The sequence below is a fragment of the Podarcis bocagei genome, assembly GCF_964188305.1.
Source record: "Podarcis bocagei genome assembly, chromosome: 14".
Taxonomy (NCBI): Eukaryota; Metazoa; Chordata; class Lepidosauria; order Squamata; family Lacertidae; genus Podarcis; species Podarcis bocagei.
The window spans coordinates 3,767,660-3,788,651 of NC_138139.1; the positions used below are offsets into that span (position 1 = coordinate 3,767,660).

General features: G+C 44.3%; 1 protein-coding gene across 3 annotated transcripts; it reads left to right on the forward strand.

Moving 5' to 3' along the window:
• Positions 1-96: 96 nt before the first annotated feature.
• Positions 97-17,358, forward strand: BNIP2 (BCL2 interacting protein 2). 3 transcript variants are annotated; one of them, XM_081170692.1, is made up of 11 exons: positions 99-232; positions 3,580-3,707; positions 5,761-5,825; positions 6,878-7,042; positions 8,642-8,818; positions 8,913-9,015; positions 9,544-9,675; positions 10,646-10,732; positions 10,824-10,922; positions 13,121-13,156; positions 15,778-17,358. In XM_081170692.1, the coding sequence occupies exons 2-11, from the start codon at positions 3,658-3,660 to the stop codon at positions 15,824-15,826; spliced, it is 963 nt and encodes a 320-aa protein (XP_081026818.1). In that variant the 5' UTR covers positions 99-232; positions 3,580-3,657; the 3' UTR covers positions 15,827-17,358. The 3 variants fall into 3 exon arrangements, with proteins under 3 accessions (XP_081026820.1, XP_081026818.1, XP_081026819.1); XM_081170693.1 differs by lacking the exon at positions 13,121-13,156 and having other exon boundaries at positions 100-232; XM_081170694.1 differs by lacking the exons at positions 10,646-10,732; positions 10,824-10,922; positions 13,121-13,156; positions 15,778-17,358 and adding an exon at positions 10,306-10,534 and having other exon boundaries at positions 97-232.
• Positions 17,359-20,992: the final 3,634 nt, after the last annotated feature.

Genomic DNA, 20,992 nt, shown 5'->3' on the forward strand with positions numbered 1-20,992 from the left:
CACCATAGAGATTCCGCGTAGCTGGGCTTGGGCGCGTTCCGCGCATGCGTCTGCCGGGGCGGGGCGAGGGGGCGGAGTCGAAGAACCCCGTTTTCTTTTCGCCTCGTCCGCTTTTGGGTGGCGGCGCCGCCGCTTCCTGTCCGGTGGCGTTTGCTTCCGGGGCAGGGTCGTCCCTTGAGGAACATCTGTGGGGGGAGGGCGAGGAAAGGCAGGCCGGAACGGAGGGGGACTGGTGAGTATTGGGGCGGGAGGCTGGGGAGATATTATGGGATGGGGCGCCTGGAGGGGGTTTTAATTGGGGGGGGGGCTAAGGGAAATTGACGCGCACAGAAGCTTCGGAGCAGGAAATGAGGGGGGGGGCTCCCTCTGTCGCTTCACATTCAACCCTCCCCCCCCAATAATCTGGATAGTTGTTGTCATTGCTGACGTATATCTGTTTATTCGTTGAAATACTTATAAAACTGGGAAGCGTGCAGGGCTGCCACCTTTGTTTTGGCAAAATACAGGACAGGGTGGGGCGGCTGGGGGACGGTTCCCCCCCCCATCTGTTACTGAAGTGACTTCAGTCTGTTGCAGCCTCACAGGATGCCCCTCTGGACTTCGTCAGACAGGCACGCGCGCGCGCGCACACACACACACACACACACACACACGAAATTGTAAATCTGCCTGTGCTTGGCTACCCAGAGCTTAAATAAATACATGGCCTTTCCCACAACCTTTCCAACACGTGCACTTGGAGAGAGAGAAGACCTGAAGTACAGGGCAAAACTGTAACAATACAGGATGTAGCATTTTCCATTGGAATAGGTGACAATCCTGTATTATACAGGACCGGTGGCAACCCTAGCATGCAGATGTAAGCATTTGAACAGGAATCGAGGGGGGCAGCAAGAAGCCCTCCCCATGTTCTAACCAAGAGCACTGAGAAAATAAGTAGTAGATTGTCAGACTAGGACCTGGGACACCAGGATTCCAATCCCCTCTCAGTCATGAAGCTCACTGGGTGACCTTGGGGGACAGTCACACACTCGCAGCCTCACCTCACCAGGGGTTTTTTTTGGGGGGGCGCTATGTAAGCTGCCTTGAGTTCCTTGGAGGAAAGGTGGGATAAAATTGTAACAACCTCCACTAATAATTATGGTTCGTATATTGGCTTGAATAGCTTTCACTGAAGTCCTAAGTGCATTTTATTTATTTATTTAATACCTATACTGCCCTTCAGCTGAGGATCATAGAGCAGTTTACAATATAAAAACACAAAAATATGCAGCATATCTAAAGGTAAAGAGACAAAAACAAAATACCCACCCACAGTTTGAAAAGCCATAGATTATACTCTTATGTGTTCACATAGTCTGATCCTGTGCAAGCTTGCTTACCTGGAAGTAAGACCTGCTGAGCTGAATAGGGCCTGCTATTAAGCTTGTGTAAAATGAGCTCCTTGGGAGTTTTAAGTGTGAACATGGGGCAGGACAGGGGTTGTGTGCAATTCTGCTGCATAAAGAAAGGAATGGGATTTTGTGATCTTAAAGATGAGAAATGGGGGGGAACCCTGCAGGTTAAGAAGGAAGGAACGAAAACCTGGCTTTTGATGGAAATAATGTAGAAATAAAGGTAAAATTGGGATCTCATGACTATGCAGTGAACTAGGTTTAGCAATGGTAGGAATTGTGGGATTAGTGATGTGTATTTTTCAGCATAGTTAATTGCCTTTTGAGCTTGTCCAGTGTCACAAGAAAGGATATATGTTGTTCAGTTATTGAGCCAAAGTGACTTGTTCTGCATATCTTGACTTCTTAGGATGAGTTTCAATTTGAGTTTTGAAATTCTGCAATATTAAGAATGGCATTTTATGTAATCTTGTACAAAAACTCAAGCTATAATAATTTATCAGTGTTAAATGTGACTGAACTTGATAGCCTTGTATGTGATATCCTATGCAGTTATCTCAGTTCAAAGTGTCAAAATCCTATGGCTTATTAGGAATAACCTCCAATGCTGTTGTGACTTTTTCATGAAGAATTAAATGTGATCCTCAAAGGAAAACAATTCACACATCATATATTCAAAGTACATGAATAACTTGCTATTTCACCTCTATAGCTTTGTGTTTTTTTGTTCCTGGAGGCTGTTAAGTGAGTGTTTTATTAAGCAACAAGTTGTTGGGTTATGTTGTAAGGCACACAGCCAAAACACTATCTGTCAACTGTAAGCAACATTGCTTGTGATGTGCTGGGTGGAGTTGAGCAATTACGAAATCTTCAGCTTGGCTTCCTAGTTGGCAGCTTTAACTGTTCTCCTAAGGGTGCATACAGTGGAAGACAGGAGTGCCTGGTGTACTCTGGTCCATGGGGTTACAAAGAGTGAGACATGATTAAACAACAAAAGGGTGCATAACTTGCTAGAATTTTTTTCCTTCAAGGTTTGCAAAGCCAGGCAATGGACTTTATTGGGGATTCTCCTTGGGAGGTGGGTTGTCTTTTGTTTGCCTAGCCTACTGGTCAAGCCAACCTACCTTCCACAGACTTATCCTGGCAACCCCTGCCCCCAAGGAGTGTCTCAGCTTCATTGCCGTTGCTTGAAGCTGCCCAAGCGCCTTATCATAACAGTATCCAAGGTAATTCCTCTGGAAAGGCTGGTGGGGAGGTAGGAGGCTGGTTGGTTGCTCAGAGACATTCAAATCACTCTGTGGCAGCAGAATCTAAATCTCTGGCAATAATTTGTGTGTGCATGTGGGGTGGGTTGGCTGACTTTGCCCAGGTGACCAAGGCTCTCTAGGTGCCATGGGAGGTGGTGGGATGGTAATCCTTCACTTGCAGGGAAGTCTGGTCTTTTGTAAAAGGATGACACTGTACTGACCACAGCAGGTAGAACTGTTGAAGCTGCTCTTTCTACTGAAAGAGCATTTGGGATGTTGCCAGTGTAATGTGGGAGGTATACGTTGCCAAATCATAATTATGTAAACCACAGACTTTACTAAATACCTCCATACTTCAGGACTGCTATTACTTAGTGACTTTCTTCCTTCATACGTAGTATGTCTTGGATAGTGGAGCTTACCATGAAAAGTGGAGAAAGTTTCAAAAAGTTGCATAAAGCCACTCTTAGGAAACTTTCACATAAAATACCATATTTTTTGCTCTATAAGACTCACTTTTCCCCTCCTAAAAGGTAACGGGAAATGTGTGTGCGTCTTAAGGAGCGAATGCAGGCAGCGCAGCTATCCCAGAAGCCAGAACAGCAAGAGGGATTGCTGCTTTCACTGCGCAGCGATCCCTCTTGCTGTTCTGGCTTCTGAGATTCAGATTTTTTTTTTCTTGTTTTCCTCCTCCAAAAACTAGGTGCATCTTGTGGTCTGGTGTGTCTTATAGAGCGAAAAATACGGTATATAGTAGGTTATGGGATTGTTCAGACAAACCCATGCCTCTTTGCTTTGCCCTCAGATTTGTGTCCTCGTATTGCTGTTTCTCATTTATGTTACTCATCTGCTTATAGCTATGATTCTTAGGAAGATAGATCAGCTCATGAGTACTGGAATTTCAATTGCTGAGCAAACACTTTCAAAATACTTTGCAGTTCTTGCCTAAGATCTAACACGAAGCAGGAATTCTGGATCACGTAGAATCTGCATCAGCCATTGAGGCGACACTGAGGATGGAAGGAGTTGAACTTAAAGAAGAGTGGCAAGATGAAGACTTTCCAAGGTAAGGAGTAGCTGTGGCAGGGCTTGATTTGCTCTGGAGCATATCTTCAGAAAGTGGAGTTTGGCTTGTCCCTAAAAGGTGTTTGTCAGTTGTAGCCAAGGGAGGTACTGCTTCCTGTGTGTTCTGTGTTCATATGGCTGTGTAAGCCTCATCTTCTGCCCTCTTTTTATGTTGGGGATATTTTACATATTCAGCTATGAATTTAAATTACATTATTTCAAAAGCAGGCTCAGGAAAAATGCGCAGTTTATCTTTGCACATACATTCTTGTCTTGTGTACATATACACACTTGCCACATGATTTGAACCTGACTGCAGAGGTTCAGCATAGAGGTAATAAAATTTTGCTTTACCATTTTTTTTTTCAAACTGTGTCTTGAGATTTTAAAGAGCTTGCAACTTTTCAAGGTCCTGAAGGAGTGTTTTACTCCAAAGCATTCTAACCTACAATTAAGAGTTTTGCACCACTGAGCACTGGAGACTGTTCTCCATTTCATTTTGTTCATTTGAGGTCCTTCCCTCCCTGATCTTTTTTCTGCCCTGCCCTGCAACTCTCCTCACCTGATATAATGGGCAGGACATTCTTTCTTATTGCAGGATGGTCTGGCACTGCCAAGGCTGATGCAAGCTGCTCACCAGCTGTTGCAGCTCTTTAGCCCTTAGAGTTGGAATGCCAGTGTGCAGACATTCAGCCACCTTGATGGGCCATCTAGGTATAGGTTATGATTTTTTTTAAAAATAGGAATCCTGTGACTCATCAGGCTGAATTTTCTGCAGCACACAATTTGGTGTGTGCCTAGCACTGACTACCACAAGGGTTGGTTAAATCCCAGTTGCTAACTCTTTGGGGCTTGCGTCACATTTTGTAGAATTGTAGAGTGAGAAGGGAACCCAGGGGTCATCTAGTCCAACCCCTACAATACAAGAATCGTAGCTAAAGCATTCATGACAGATGGTCATCCAATCTCTGCTTAAAAACCTCCAAGGAAGGAGAGTCCACCACCTCTTGTGGGAGTCTGTTCCACTGTAGAACAGCTTTTACCACCAGAAAGTTCTTTATGATGCTCAGTTGGAATCTCCTTTCTTATAACTTGAAGCCAATGGTTCTGGTTGTACCCTCCAGAGCAGGAGAAAACAAGCCTGCTCCAACTTTCATGTGATAGCCCTTCAGATATTTGACGATGGCTATCATATCTCCCTCAGTCTCCTCTTCCGGGCTAAACATCCCCAACTCCTTCAACCATTTCTCATAAGACTTGCTTCCCAGAGCCTTGATCATCTTGGTTGCCCTCTCTGCACATGTTCCAGATTGTCAATATCCTCCTTAAATTGTGGTGCCCAGAATTGAACGCAGTATTCCAGATGTGGTCTGACCAAGGCAGAATAGAGTGGTACTATTACTTCCCTTGATCTGGACACTACTCTTGATGCAGGCTAGAATAGCATTAGCATTTTTTGCTGCCCATCCTATTGACTCATGTTCCGCTTGTGGTCCACTAAGACCCCTAGATGCTTTTCACATGTACTCCTAGTAAGCCAGGTGTCCCCCATCCTATATTTGTGCATCTGGTTCTTCCTGCCTAAATGCAGAGCCTTACATTTGTCCCTATTGAAATTAATTTTGCTAGCTTGCACCCAGTTCTCCAGTCTGTTAGGGTTATTTTGAATTCTGATTCTGTCTTCTGCGGCATTAGCTACCCCTCCCAGTTTGGTGTCATCTGCAAATTTGATGAGCATCCCCTTAATTCCTTCATCCAAGTTGTTTTTTAAGTTGTTGAACAACAACAGGCCCAGGACAGAACCCTGCAGAACCACTTGTCACTTTTTTCCAGGATGATGAGGAACCATTAAGAGTACTCTTTGGGTTCAGTCGGTCAATAAGCTACAGATCCACCCAAAGCTGGTGTCTGGATGCTGTGTAAGAAGTGATTGGGCACTGATAGAGATGTGAAAGATGGAGGGGGGTGAGGAAAGATTTTTCTACTGGGTCCCCCCCCCAATCTCTGCTGAGCACCATTCCTCATTGTTTCCTCTTTGTTTTTTACTGTCCCAGACCTCTACCAGAAGATGACCATATTGATGATATGTCAGATCCTGCTGAAAGAGGGGACCAACCTGGTAAGTTTAGTATAAAGGAATATATGGTTCTACATATGACTTTGGACTTCAGTTCACATAATCCCTAGTCAGCATGGGAGGTGGAGTCCATTAGCATCTGGGGGGCCACAGGTTTCTCATTCCTACTCTTCCCCAGGGGTCACCCGTGTGGGACCTGCAGGTGCCAGTGTGCCCATAACTTGGTAAAGGTGTAGGTAAATATCCCCTTAAAAATCAATAATGCCTGAGAAACTATTTGCTGTTCCTGCACAGTTCCTGTTCGCACTGCCTCAGCCTCCTCTACATCGGGCACTCCCCCACTCCTGAAAACAGGATTGGGCATCTATCATCCCATTCATTCAGTACAGAGGAGATGTTCAAATGGCTTTTCTCTGGGAGCAAGTGCAGGGGTGGCTGAGGCAAGTGCCTTTTCTCCACTGATGGGTGGCTGACAGGGGGTTATACTTGCACCATTTTGTGGTCCTGCATTCCCCGTGGCCCCCTCTGTTTTGTTGGCCACTTTTGATGCTGGGTAAATCAGACAGAAAATGAAACTGGAAAATAAACTGCTCTGGATTAAATATTCAAGGATGGAAGATACTATTTATTTGCTCAGATCTTTAAGGGACAATCTGCAGTCTTTTTTATATTTTTTATTTTTTACGTAGGAAAGTTTTGACTGTTTAACTGTAAGAGAAGGCCGCTACTCACTCTTCTGAGTGACTCCTGTTTGTCAAATAGTAGGAGCATAGAGGGCTGCCTTATACTAAATCATACCATTGCTCCATCTAGTTCAGCACTGCATTAGTATATAATGAACTGTTTGCAGAACTATACACAGTATGTTAGCTACACCTCTTTAAAAAGGGCGATTGAAACTGTAGCATAATGCTTATGCTGTTTGTTTAAAAAAGTTTTCACTTACTAATGTTTGAGTTTGGTTTACATGGTCTTGGAGTATGCTTTCATCATTCTGTTTCTTTTAATAACTTAATCTGTATTTGGTGGGGGTGTATGGCCGTCACTGGCTTTAACATGTCTTAAAGAATAAACTTCCCTTTTCAATTTATTAGAAGTGAATGGCAACAAAGTTAAGAAGAAACTATTGGCTCCAAATATAAACTTAACTCTGGATTGCAGTGAAGAATCAATTTTGTCTGACTTGGATGAGAGCGGGGATATTGATCTGGACGATATGGACACACCGTCTGAAAATAGCAATGAGTTTGAATGGGAAGGTAAGACTTGACTCTGTCTAAGCCTTGTGCATATCTATTTCCTCTGTTTCTTTTGTCAGCATTGTTGATCAGTGGAGCTGTTCTGTGTGGTGGGTGGCCCACTGGGTTTCTGGTCACTGCTGCTGGTTTCTGTAGCCTGCTGTGGCCTGTTTGCAAGTATGATAAAAGTCCTCCATATCAAATTGTGTACAGCTGGCATGGGCAGAACTTTGGATCGTGTGATCTGCTTTTTTTTAAAGCTAGAATCTAAGGGCCCAGCAACCAGAGCCTGCTCACATCTGTCAGGTTGGGGTAGGACACTGTGGGCATTGCTGTGCCAGCTAGTAAAATGTATAGGGTGGAAGTTCTAAAAGCAGGTGGTAGTTAGTTGTTTTGTAATTGTATGCTTGTTTTTTTCAAACTGACATAGCTACCGCTTTGCTTCAAGGCTGCTAGTGGCGTCTTTAGTTTAATTTATAAACAAATGCTACTGATATGAAGGGGAACAGAAGTTATTTTTGCTCAGCACAGGATTTTCCAGCTGGTACAAAACTGACACTGATGATAGCTCTTGAATCAATTGTGTACCAATGGTTCAGTAGAGATTTCAGAAAGGGGCCTCTTTACTTCAAAGTTATTGAGTTGCTCAAAGCAAGAGACTAGACTTCAGCTTTGGTGCATCCTGCAGCCGATGACTGTGGTGGCATATTGCTTATTTGTATGAGCTTTTCAAATGTGGGGTGAGAAGTTCGCAGCTCTAGGTACTTAGACTTAGCAGTTCGCTGGGCTGAAGAGAGGCTGGAGTTGTTCGTTGTTGGAATAAGGTTTCTGTCTTTTCTCTTCTCTTTAATGCGGCTGTCTGCGTTTTCCTGGAAGGATAGTTTCCATTAACAACTCTGTCTTGGAAACAAACTACTAACATGCTGCAGTAGTTTTTTCACACCTCTGTGGTAAGGTTTGTGTTACTGAAATTAATTTGACAAAGCCGTGAGGATGATGTATTCTTCAGGACACTTCCCAAGTCCTGCTTAGTTTGGATTGAAATCTCTATTTTGCATGTCTGTCACTAATCATTGTGTTGAGATGATTCACTAAAATCAATGGGGAAATAATAGGTGAAGGGTAGATATCTAGGGCTGTCAACTGATCAAAGGGTTTGGGCATTATCCTAATCCACAAACTGATTTGGAATATCAAAATAAGTGTTGTATTGAACTAATTGCATATATGTAATCATTGCCTGATTAAAGGTATATCCACCTCAAGACTGTGGTCTCTTTTACAGGGGACAGCGATGATTTACCAAAATAGATTCTTATCTGATCAGAGGACTAGTTGTTTAAGCTTCAATATATATTTACGGGTTTGGAAAGGAATCACAGCTATGTTCTTTCCATTTAAAAGCAACTCAGCACAATCACTGCTTAACTGCTTAGTCAAAATGCAACCCAAACAATTTGTAGATACGTTTCTTGACACTTCCTTCAATATAATGGGCACAGAACTTTTGAAGATTTGGGGCATACAGGGAAGCAACGAACCTACTTTGTCTAATCTGTGATTCACTGTAACAGTATTGTAATTCCTTTTTTAAAAACAAAAACAAAAATCTCTGAGCAGATGATCTTCCAAAGCCGAAAACTACAGATGTGATTCAAAAAGGATCGTTACAAGAATATGCAGCATCAGATGAAAAAGAGGAGGAACGGCGATGGCGGATGTTTCGGATTGGAGAACAAGATCACAGGGTGGATATGAAGGCAATTGAGCCATATAAGAAAGTTATCAGTCATGGAGGTGAGAATAGTGACAGTCCCCCACCCCCCCAAAAAAGAATTGCAGGATGCCTGAAGAAAAAGCATAACAATTAGATTTTTCTTCTTCTTTCTAGGTTATTATGGTGATGGGTTAAATGCAATCGTTGTATTTGCTGTTTGCTTCATGCCGGAAAGCGGGCAGCCAAACTACAGATACTTAATGGATAATCTCTTTAAGTGAGTTGTACTTGATGAATGCATGAACCTGCCTTATTCCAAGTCAGACCTCTGATCCTTGCGTTTCCTCCCATGTCAGAGGCAGAATGCTTGCAAGTGGTGGAGGTGGAAGCAGACAGCAGTAGAGGGCCATTGTGGCCCTTTCTTGCAGGGACATTGGCTGGCCAGAGTGCTGGGCTAGATAGACCATTGGTCTGATTGAACAGGCCTCTTCTCATGATGATCTTTCCTTAACCCAACCTGAAGAAGCTTCTGCCTTAGCTCTTGCAAAGTCCTCCTACACTTCCAGTGGGAGATGCCAGGGAATGCCTAGAGACCTTTTTCATGCCAAGCGCGTGAGTGATGACCTCTCAGACTACAAATAAAATTTTGACTTTCATTCTTGACTCAGTTTTACATGTTCCTTAAAATGAACTGCTGCCTGATTAACAGAGCGCAGGAGAGGGATGAAGTGGCCGTAAGGAAACTTGGTGGGGGAAGATAGCACAAGAAACCTCACTGTCCGTCTCTCCTCCCACCCCCAAACAGGTATGTTATTGGCACACTAGAATTGTTAGTAGCAGAGAACTACATGATCGTTTACCTAAATGGTGCAACAACACGGAGGAAGATGCCTAGTCTAGGCTGGCTCAGGAAGTGTTACCAACAGATTGATAGGAGGTAAGAAGAATTTGAGTTGCAGCCAACTGCATGACACATGACAATTCTTTTAAAGTGTTATTTACTTCTGTCAAGTGATGTAAGACAGCTCTGTTGTCACATCCTTTGTGATTTGGGTTCCATACTCCCAGGGCAGAAGTAGCGCTGGTGCTTAAGGTGGCGTGTTCTCATGAAGAGAAAAAACCTTCTATGAAAATGTGGTAGAGCCCGTTTTTACACAGTGTTGAGCATAGTTCTGAAGAAACTTTCAGAAGAGTGGACTATAAAACCTAGAAAGCTATACTGAGCCAGGATGTTGCTCCGTATCGTCTACACTGACTGCCAGCAGTTCTCCTGTGTTTAAGGCAGGAACCTCCCAGCCCTCCAAGGGGATGCAAGGGACCGTCTGCGTGTAAAGCAGATACTTTTCCACTGAGCTACTGTATAGAATTGTTTCTGTTCTCTATCCTAGAAGGAAAAGTCATATTGGATACTAGATGTCATTAGTGTCCATCTTGAATGTCTTGCTAGGCAGGCGTCTCGCATTTCTTCAGCAGCTTGGATAACAGGGTGACTAAGCTCCAGTTTGGAGGCCTGAAACAGCCCCCAAAAGCAAATGTCCCTGACACCCCCCTTTGTTCTGGCAACTAGGTTGAGGATGCAGGTGTATGGGTTCACCTCTGCCCTTGTCCCAGAATGGCTCTCCATTCCATTCCTATCTCCTGCCCAGGAAACATGGCAAGAGCCTGTCTCTGCAGGTATGGGGACACACTCCCCTTCATTGTCTCTTCAAATCACCTGAGCATAACTGTGACTTTGCTGTTTTAGTCTAATTCTAATGCTGATCCCAGACTCACTAGGAGTTTCTTTCTGGCTTACACCTAGAGTAGAGCACTAGCAACGTTCAGTGTCTGCTAGTATCTAGGCTTTGTTATTTTCCTCTTGCTTCTCTTGTTGATTGCATCTTTTTAATATTTTGATTGAACTTTAGGTTAAGGAAAAACCTGAAATCATTAATAATTGTTCATCCTTCCTGGTTCATTAGAACACTTCTGGCAATCACAAAACCTTTTATTAGGTAACACCCATAATACTTACTTCATTTTTTCCAGAACTGGTACGTTTAGCATTTCAACAGTAACAGTGTCTTTTCTGTTCTTTTTTTCTAGCTCAAAATTCAGCCAAAAAATCAGATATGTCTTTACTTTGGCAGAGCTGGCAGAACTTGTCCCCATGGAATACGTTGGCATACCTGAATGCATAAAACAGTAGGTTGCTGGTTCCATGTTCATAATCCCAAAAATGAAGCATAAATGCTCAATAACAGAGCAATCCAAACTTTTAGGAAACAGACACCGCTATATGAAGAGCCCTGCCAGCTCACAGTGGCTATTATGAGGTTGAAGGAGCAGTGTTTTCCCCTGTGCCCAAAAGTGATTCCAGCTGGCATAGTTGAGGGCCTTTTGTGCACGTGTGATTGTGTCCAGGGACAAGGGGGCTTGGGATCCTGTGACTGCATTGCACTCTTGGAGGTCCCTTCCAACTCTGTGATTCTGTGACTTTGCTGCCACCTCTGGCATGTCCACAACACACCCCATATTCAGCCTTACCACTGTCGGAGCACCACCATTGTGCTAACAGCAGTGGTGGTGTTGTGAAGCCACTACAGTGAGAAGCAGTAGATCTTTTCCTCTTCCAGTGGAGAATGAGGTCTGCAGCTTCCCTCCCCAAGTCTCCAGTCCTATACTTGGTTGGCACAAGCTCCATTGAACTCTATGGGATTTACTTCTGGGTAGACATGTATATAACTGCACTCTGAGTTTTTTAAAAAGTTAAAATGCTTTCCTCAGCCAATATTTCCTCCCAGTGCAGCTGGTAGTCAAAGTGAAGGTACAGTATAAGTTGGGTTATGTGCAAGGAGGCATAATTATGTCCCACAGCAATTGGTAGTACTGCCAGAGCTGGTGTGGGGAAGCTATACACTTCCTAGATGCTGTTAGACTAACTCCTAGCAGCCTCAGTCAGGATGGCTGGTAGTCAGACATGACAAGGGTTGTTGTTCAGCCACATCTGAAGGGTGACATGTTTCTCCAGAGGGAGCAGAAGGACTTGGGGGCTGCCTCTGGCATGCCCCCTGGACTTTGACCTCTATCTCAGTTCAGCAGTAAAATGTTGTGCTGCTTAGGTATATGATTTAGGGTTGGTAAGCTATGTAAAGCCCAAGACTTTAAAAGCCCTCCACCCACTGTGATCTCTGCTCAAGAAAATAACAGAATTGTTACTCATTAATAACCCAGTGATATTGCCTTATGAACTTCCTTGAACCTAAAAGACATCTGGGGACTTAGAAAACACTGGTCCTTTGGCCTTGTGTGCAAAGGTAGCTTAGTGTGACCAAGAAACACAACTGGGACAGGGTGATAGGGGTGGGCATGGTAGGGATGGGGGTGCCCTGGGTCAGAAAGCCCAGGTCTCAGAGAAGATAGAACGATCTCTTTATTACCTCTGTTTGTTCAGAGGTTGACAACTTATTTATTGATGGTCTGTACTTACTTTTGACTCACACGACACATACACACGCCAAAACTCTTAGGATTGCTTTAATGGTTTTAAAGTGACCAACAGGGAAGCTGACTAAACAGTGCTGGGCAGCAAATGATCTGGTATGGGAACTGAAATTTGGAAGATCCTACAAATGAGGCTTGCTTGAGCCAGTTTCCTAGTGACTCCCCCACCCCGTCTTCCAAGGCTGTTATAAGAGCATATGTCTGAGAGATTCCTGCTGTGTGCCTAACCACTGCACCACAATGGCTCTCTTGGTTGCCAGACTGGGATAGCCCAGATTCAAACCCTTACTCAGCCATGAAGCTCATTGGATGACCTTGGGCAAAGCACTCTCTTTCTGCCTAATCTACCTCACAAAGGGAGTGGGTGCCCAGGTACTTTTGGAGAAAGAGCAGGATACAAATGTGATAAGGATTTTATAATAGTAGTGTTTCCTATCACTTTCTATGTGCTTCACATACATTAAAAAACACAAGGATGCCAATTTAGTAGACATGACACAAAAGGAAAACTGAATAGGGAGGGAAGAGGAAAGTTTTTGAGTAGCTCATCCTCTGCTGGCCAAATGAATGGGACCAGGTTGGTCTCCTCCTTGCCATGATGGCCTTCTTAGGACACGGGGTTCAGCCTCCCAGTGGCCCTGGGCAGAGTGTGCCTCCCCTCATCTCTTCAATCCAACTGGCAGCTGGAGCAGAGTGTTCTTTTCATGCAGGGAGGGAGGCACACAGAGCGATCTTGCAGCAGGCATAGTACTTTTACTAGAGAGAAACTAAATGCCTTTACTTTTGTCCACCTTAGCATTATTGTGTAAAGCCCTTGCCCAAGACAGGTGCTGTTAGCTGGATTTTGCTGGTATACGGAACTGCATCTTATTTACTAAAAAAACATTTTCCCCACTAAGGTATGAAGAAGAAAAATTTAAAAAGAAACCCAAAAGGTATATGCACATCTTGATCAGGGCTGTATCTAATCTAGCCAACTTTGCACTGTGCTGAATGTTGGGATATATTTGGCTTGCTGGGCTGCCTGCTGCTTGTATGAATGAACATGCACCCATTGTGCCATCGTGTGTGTGTGTGTCTCTGGCTAGCTTATGCTGTGCTGTTCACATAATGTTGTGCAAATGGCTCGTTGCTTCAGAAGGAAGCCGAGTAGCCAAAAGGCTAAAGCATTTGCTGTCTAATTATAGCGCTAATTGTCAAACCTAGAACTACAATTTTCCGCTTTAGGAAGTTGGAGAGCAATTGCTGCAAAATACATTCTTAATTCTAGGTGGAGAGTGACTGTGACTCAGCAGTCACTGAAGTTCAAAATGGCTTTAATTTGCATTGTCACAGTCTAAACTGGCTGAACACCATAAAGGGGAAGAGGGCTTTCTGCTGCCTGTATTTGCTATGTCTTTTTCTTTTTTTCTTTTGTCTTATCCATGCATGCTGGGGTTCTCTGGTGCTCAAGAAGTGCATGGCCTGCTAATAAACGCATCTCAGCAACTTCTTCACTTCACAAAATATTGTCCAGTCCAGAGCACCAACTGCTACTCTTGCCACTAACAATTTCACTTGATCCAGAATGTGCCCATGCTGTATAATGATTCCAAATGCCTATTTGTGAAGATGATTTTTTTTTGGGGGGAGGGGTTGTTCCCTTGCAAAGAAGGGAGCAAACTGCTACTTAGCAAGACAGACCTACTCTCTCTTCAGAGCTATATCACAAAACAAAAGGATAAACCTGGGCTATGTGTACATCAGGATTCTGAAACAGATTGCAAAAATGCTTCCCCACATTTAATTCAACCCTTTGTAGCATTAGAAGGAATTTGCGCAGCCAGTCTGTATGGGTTGCACACAAGGTTTTTGCATCAGGCACAGCATTGCTTTGAGGCAAAGCTCAGCTTTTGGTGTCTGAACTGCCCAGCAGTGCTGCCCTTTCCCCTTAAAATGAAACTTGGACTACATTTAAAATGAGCTCACTGAAATCCACTGCTCATTTGCTGTGTCGGTCTTTGCCTCCACAACTGCCATTCATTGACCCGGTTTGCATGTAATGTCACACCGTGGCTGAGAGTGAGTGTACTCAAGGGAAGGCCACAGGTGCTTTGCTTCTCTCCTGGTCCTGCTGCTGTTGTGGAACCCTGAGCTAAGCCATGGTTTTTCATAACATTTGCATTCATACCTGTGCTCATAGTTTGTCTTTCTCCTGATGAACCATGAGCTGCAGCTAAGGTTTGATTTTTGGGAAGGTGCAGAGCAGCCACAGTTTCTAATGGGAGTATCTGCATTCACGCTTAGCCATGGTTTGACTTAATGCTGCATGCAAACTGGGCCTTTGACTTAACACACAGACCCCCAATAAACTTCCCACTGTTGTGGACGAGGAGGTTCTTCACCATAGCTTAAACCAGGGAGAGGTGGAATAAGAGATTTGATACCATTTTCTTGGAGCAGTGAAGGGTTTCAAACATTGATATTTGGAAGATCTCTGATTTGCTGCTTCTGCCTTTCCTCTAAAAATCTGACATAACTTAAATATTAAACTTCACCACCAACTGTGGAAAGGAGAGGGAAGAGAACAGGCTTCATACCAAATCAAATCATTAGCTCATCTCGGTCAGTATTGCCTACACTGGCTGGCAGTAGCTCTTTAAGATTTAAAGCAAAAGACATGCCCAGCCCTATCTGGAGATGCTTGTGATTCTGCACACAAAGCAGGTGCTCTGTCACTGAGCTGCAGCCTGCAGGTGCCCAGCCCTGTCCCAGCAAGACTGGTCAGAAACTTAGTATGGATGCAACAGTTCCAAAACTTGGCATGCCTCATTGGCTGCCTATCAGTAAATTAAGAAATTAGTTTTTTTCAAGGCAAAAATACCCTTTATAAAGTTGACTTTCTTGGAGCCCTAGACATCTAGATATACTAACTGTAAGGAACGTTTCACACCACTATATGCTGGCCAAGCTGAGTTTGCCACAAGAGTCTAACACTCAACATGGAGCTCCAGTGACCCCAAGTACATGTTGAGTTAACAGGGAGAGATGTCATTATACACAAACTACTAGGGATTTCATTCAGTAGGGTCACGTGCAATGATTCAGTTCTGTGTGGTTGTAGGTCTTGGTCTGAATAAATTGAGGATAAATGAAGGAAGTGGTATCTTCACTGCTTTTTTCCCGGGGGGACGCAGGGGTACGCATACCCCAAACATTTTGTGAATCGAAGTTTGGTCTCATTGAGGGGCAGTATTTCAATATGAGTAGGAAAATGAGAGTACACCAAAATATTTTTTAAAGAAAAAAAGCACTGGGTATCTTACTGTATTGTGGTCTATTTTTTCATTTTCCTGTTAATTGTCATTTTTAAAAAGTCACATTGCATTCTCCTTACAAGTTCTAATTCATTATTCTGGGGGGAAACTTGCTGCTGTACTTGTGCCTAACAGTTTTGCTTCAATTGCAAAGTAGTAAGCATTACTCTCCCCCCGCCAAAGAATTTTAAATTTCTACGCCCTGGTTGAAATTAGAGTTTAACATTTCACTCCCCCCCCCCCTTCTGTCTGATGAGCAGAATTGACCAAGAGCTTAATGGGAAACAGGAGCAGAAGACCGAACAGTGAAGTATTTTATTTTATTTTTGGTGTGTTTTGGAGTCCAACCAAGACTGAAGAAAGTGCTGATGGAATGACGTCTTGCATGATCAAAACCTATTCGGAGGAGGACGAGGAGGAGAACTGCCTGCCTCTGGACTTTTACCTAATGGACTACTCGCTGCTGAATGAATTTTCAAGTCCAGGCTAGACGTTGACACTTAATAGCTGCCTGTTCTATACTGCAGTATCGCAAAGCATCATAGGAAGCACCCATGGGTTTTTTTTAATCCTAAATGATGCTTAGTAAATATTTATATGCTTAAATGTTAAGGAAAGAGATAATATATATTTTTATGACTTCTCAAAACAATTATAATGTTTATCTGCAAAACCCTCGCAGGTAAGCCATGCTATAAAAGACTGTTTCATTTATTTGATAATAAAAGTGCATGGCAATTTCCTATAAATGGTCAAACACTTCTTGCCAGACCGAAAGAAAAGCAAATCAACATGACCTCATTGATTCTTGCATAAACACAGAGGTTCTTTTGTTTCCCATGTTGGGTATAACCTGCTTGCAGAGGTGTCCTTGGCACAAAAAAGACACTGCCTGAGTCGTCTTAGTTTCTTTGGCCAGAGGGCTTTTTATATTTGGTCTGGAATGGCTGCGCTTCTGAAACAGATGGATATTCTGAAACAAGGAACTAAGGATGCTTTAGATGTGCATGTGTTAGAGCCCTGATTTCCAGATTGGGTACAAAGAACCGTATTTTTATAGGTGAACCACCCTTGGAACAATAGGTGCCTTCCAGTCAAGCTGGAGATCAAGGTTGGAATTGCATTTTGTAAGGAACACAGGGCTGTTGCCCCCAAATGGTGTGCCCCCTCCTGCAGTGTTGAAGTCCCCCCTCCCCCCATGACATGCAGTACACCTTTTCTCATATCCTGATGTCACTCTGGCTTTCTTGCTCACCAGTAATGTAGGTTGGAGAAACTCACAGCATGTTGGCGTCAGGATATGGTTGGTGTGGTGAATTGCCTGCTGTGGAGAAGGAGAGCTTGGCACAAGTCTGTACTTGGTGACAGCCCTCTGCTGCTTGTGGGCGCCCTCTGGGTGCTTTGGCTTACAGCTCCCACCAGCCCCAGCCAGCAGGCTTTGTGGCCAGAAAAGGCTCCCATGCACCTTTCACAAGCACTAAATTCACTTTATGTACTTTTTTTAAAAAAAGGAGTCTCTATATGTATATAAATTCTGCATGTTCTGAAGCCTTTTCACCTGTGTGCAGAAATTGGCTGCGCTTGTGCGACGGGATCTATAAACTGCAGACCTAAGCATATGCACTAATTCCTATAGGTTAATCCTCAAAGCAGTTGCCTTGTAGCAGAGATCTTAACACACACTTTGCTGACCATGGAAGACATGGTTTTTAAAAAAGTTTTTGCTTATTCACAACACCGTTGAAAACACCCTTTTGTCTCCAAACTGTTTACTTGGAAATGCCGCCCTTGTGTCAGTGTATGAACTTAGTCAATAAATAGTGTTTTTACAAAGAGGACAATACGTTTTAATTGGGTGTTTTTCTTACAAAGAGTTCTGGCACTCTTCAGAGTATGTGTTCGCAGTTAAAGTGGTGGTAGGTGTGAGTTACTGTCAAGATCCATTGACTTATCAAAGGCTCTTGTGCACCCTGGATCTCAATGTAATGCCGCCTTGTTGGAAATGAATGCTGCTTCTCCATTTATCCTGGAGTGGGGAAGAGTTACCTAAAGGAATTGCAGGGCAGTTTTCCTGTGTTGACGCTTATGATGCCTGCTATTTGAGGTGGCAGAGGAGCCACTCTGCAGAATGGAAAACCTATGTCTAGATAGACATTACACACTGACTGTTGCGCTTGCTGTTTGGAAATCTGAAAAACTCGTGGTATGGTATGGTTTATTTATATACCACTTTTTAACTCAAGGTTCCTAAAAGCAGTGAACAACAATATACCGTATATTAATGCAAATAATATATATGATAAATGCACACTGTATCAGTCAAAACAAAATAGCATCAGAATTCAGCCATGATGAATACAGATCATGTAATAGGACTTGATTCTCACGAGATTGCAGAAATATTCCATTCTACTTTGGTTCTTTGCGAGAGCAAATAAGTCACCAGAATACCCTTGTTGGCATTTCTTTTTACTCATCATGATAGAACCTCTCAAGCTTGGCTGTGGGAATGGGGGACCTGTGGTCCTCCAGATGTTAGCTGTGCTGGCTGAGGGTGAAGGGCATTGGGAGTCCAGCAACACTCCTGCTCTGTTGCTTAACTTGATGGGGATTTTAGCAGGTAGCCTTAGAGCAGGGGTCAGCAAACTTTTTTAGCAGGGAGTCAGTCCACTGTCCCTCAGACCTTGTGGGGGGCCGGACTATATTTTTTTTTAAAAAAATGAACGAATTCCTATGCCCCACAAATAACCCAGAGATGCAAATAACCCAGAGATGCATTTTAAATAAAAGGACACATTCTACTCATCTAAAAACATGCAGATTCCCGACCATCCGTGGGCCGGATTTAGAAGGCGATTGGGTCATATCCGGCCCCCGGGCCTTAGTTTGCCTACCCCTGCCTTAGAGTGAAGGTGGTTCGATTATCCAGGTCCTGCATCCCTACCTGTAGCCCCTTGAAAACCTCCTGAAGGCCAGAAGACCCTCTGGAGTGGCGTTCAAGTGTAGTGTGAGGGGTGACAATAAAAAGGAAAGCCAGACCTTCCTGTAGACACACTTGTTTCTCATCTGTTTTACAGCTTCCTAAGGGCTGGTGTTTTGTTCTCTGTTGTGGCATGCTACAAGGCACCTGGAATTTAGAGCAGTTTGCCTTTGGAAAAGGTTGAAACAAAATAATAAAAAAAATCCTTCCGACACTTGGCAGACCCAGGTTCTGCCTCACAAGTTGGCCTCCCATCCCAACTCTTGATGAATTTTGACTCGCCCTCCAAGAGTCCCCCGCCGAAGAGTGTAACTCAGAGTCCTTTCCACCAAAACAATTCCTTACCATCCAATCCATCAATGCCGGAACTGGAGTCCTCATATTCCCCTGAGCGGCATAGACCCGACATACAAACAGTACCTGTACGTCAAGCATCCCCAGTACCTTCGCTAGCATCAGGTCAGGGGAGTGTTCCACTTACATCAAAAAATGACCCGGATTGGACTGAAGACCCGGCCGGACATATAAATCAAATGGTTTCATCGGCGACCTTTAGACCTCGCGGTGGGGCAGTCTCAGCAAATCCTGTGGAGTCTCCCACTGAAGTGTCCGCCCTTGGGCCAGCCAGCGGGAGACCCGTTCTGTCGCCCCAGTCTGAACACCTCACTACCAACTTCAAGATCAGGCCCCTCCAGCAGGTGCCTGCCATGCAAAGTAAAATAACTGACTTTTTTGTGGGGTCTGCCCTGCCTCCAAAGGACTCACTTCTCTCCCTGAATTGACAGCGAATTGAACACAACAGGAACTCCCCCCTATCAGTCCTCAGCTGGAACATCGCGGGCTGGAGGGGAAAAAAACATGAGCCAGAATTCTTGGAGTTTATTAACCTGTTTCATATCATCTTGTTCCAAGAATCGTGGGAAGTAGAGAAAATTGTCCTAAATGGCTTTGAGCTGCTAGAACTCCCTGCCTGCCCCTCCCTGAAAGGAGGCCGCCCTAAAGGGGGCCTAATAATAGGCATCTCCCTCAACCTACATTCTAAATTTACGCTAGTACAGGCCCTGCCTCCCTACGCCCTTACCGGGCTGATTGCGGGGGAAAAGATCTCGCTCCTAGTTACAAATGTTTACTTGCCACCTGGGGGTTCTTCCCTCGAACTGGGCTCTAAATGGGACTCGCTAGAAGAGCATTTGCTCTCATGCTATGTTAAGTTCCCTAACACCCCGGCCATAATAGGTGGCGATTTTAATGCCCGCACAGCAGCAAACTGGGACTCGCTGACCAAAGCCAAATGGTGGGTTACCCCAAACCTTGATAATTACGACCTGGAACATATCATGAGGAGAACTTCTAAAGACCACAGAGCAAATGAGGCTGGGGTACTCCTCTATCAAATGGCCATCCGTTTGAATTTGGTCCCCTTAAATGGCACATGCCTCCCTGATATTCCAGTGGATTTCACTCACCTGAGCGTTAAATCAAACAGCGTCCTCGATTACCTGTTGGTCTCTAGGGATCTACTTAAGTGTATTCCCACTTTTAAGATCGAGAATGTACAATTTAGTGATCATCTTCCCCTTGTAGCTAAGCTTTCCCTGAACTGGCAGCCGGAGGCTCATAGACATGTGACCCAGATGGTAACCAACGAATCTCTCCAAGTAAGAGGAATCAAATGGTCCGAGACCCAGGCTCAAAGGTACCAGGAATTCTTTCAAAAAGAAATCCTCGGGCCCCATTCCAACATAGGCTCTGCCTCAGACGAGCATAGCATAGTGCTGAAGCGCTTCCACCATCATACGACTGATCTTTCGTCCTTCTTTAGGTTACCACCCAAAAATTTAAATCGAAACGAGTATACTTACGGTGCCCCCTGGTATAACTCTCAGTGCAAACAAGCAAGACAGCGCCTCCGTGCTATATATAATGTATATAAGATCTCCGATGCATCTACTCTGCCAGCTAGTTATGCCCAAGCCAAGCAAGTCTACAAACGCACGCAGAAAACCGCCAAGCGTGAGTGGCAACATAATCGTTGGCAGGCTTTGATTACTGCGTCAAAACCACACAGATCCAGGGAATTCTGGTCTTTGATTAACAGAAGGGTGAGGAAATACCCAAGGGCAGTCATCTCTGCACCGACATGGGAATTGTTCCTGAAGAAATGCTTCTCACAGGCAGATGCTCCCTCCGACCATCTGATGCATCTGTTTACCCACCTACCTATCTGGCCTCCCACCGATCCTGACGAAATAGCCAAGCTAATAGCTCAGCTGAAACCGGGCAAAGCCCCTGGGCCCGACCTGATCCCTGCTGAAGCCATCAAACTACACCCAAAATGGTGGGCCGGCATCTTGGCCAAAACCTTCGATGCAATCAACACTTCCGGTCTCATCCCCAAAATATGGAAGGAGGCCATTATAGTACCAATTCATAAAAAAGGTTCCCCAACGGAGCCGGAAAACTACCGTAACATCAGCCTCCTTTCGATCATAGGG

Bases quoted from the DNA above. Each gene is read 5' to 3' on its own strand.
- BNIP2 (XM_081170692.1), top strand. From the start codon at position 3,658: ATGGAAGGAGTTGAACTTAAAGAAGAGTGGCAAGATGAAGACTTTCCA. The intron at 8,819-8,912 runs GTGAGAATAGTG...TCTTCTTTCTAG, and splicing joins GAAAGTTATCAGTCATGGAG to GTTATTATGGTGATGGGTTA. The intron at 10,923-13,120 runs GTAGGTTGCTGG...TTCCCCACTAAG, and splicing joins ATACCTGAATGCATAAAACA to GTATGAAGAAGAAAAATTTA.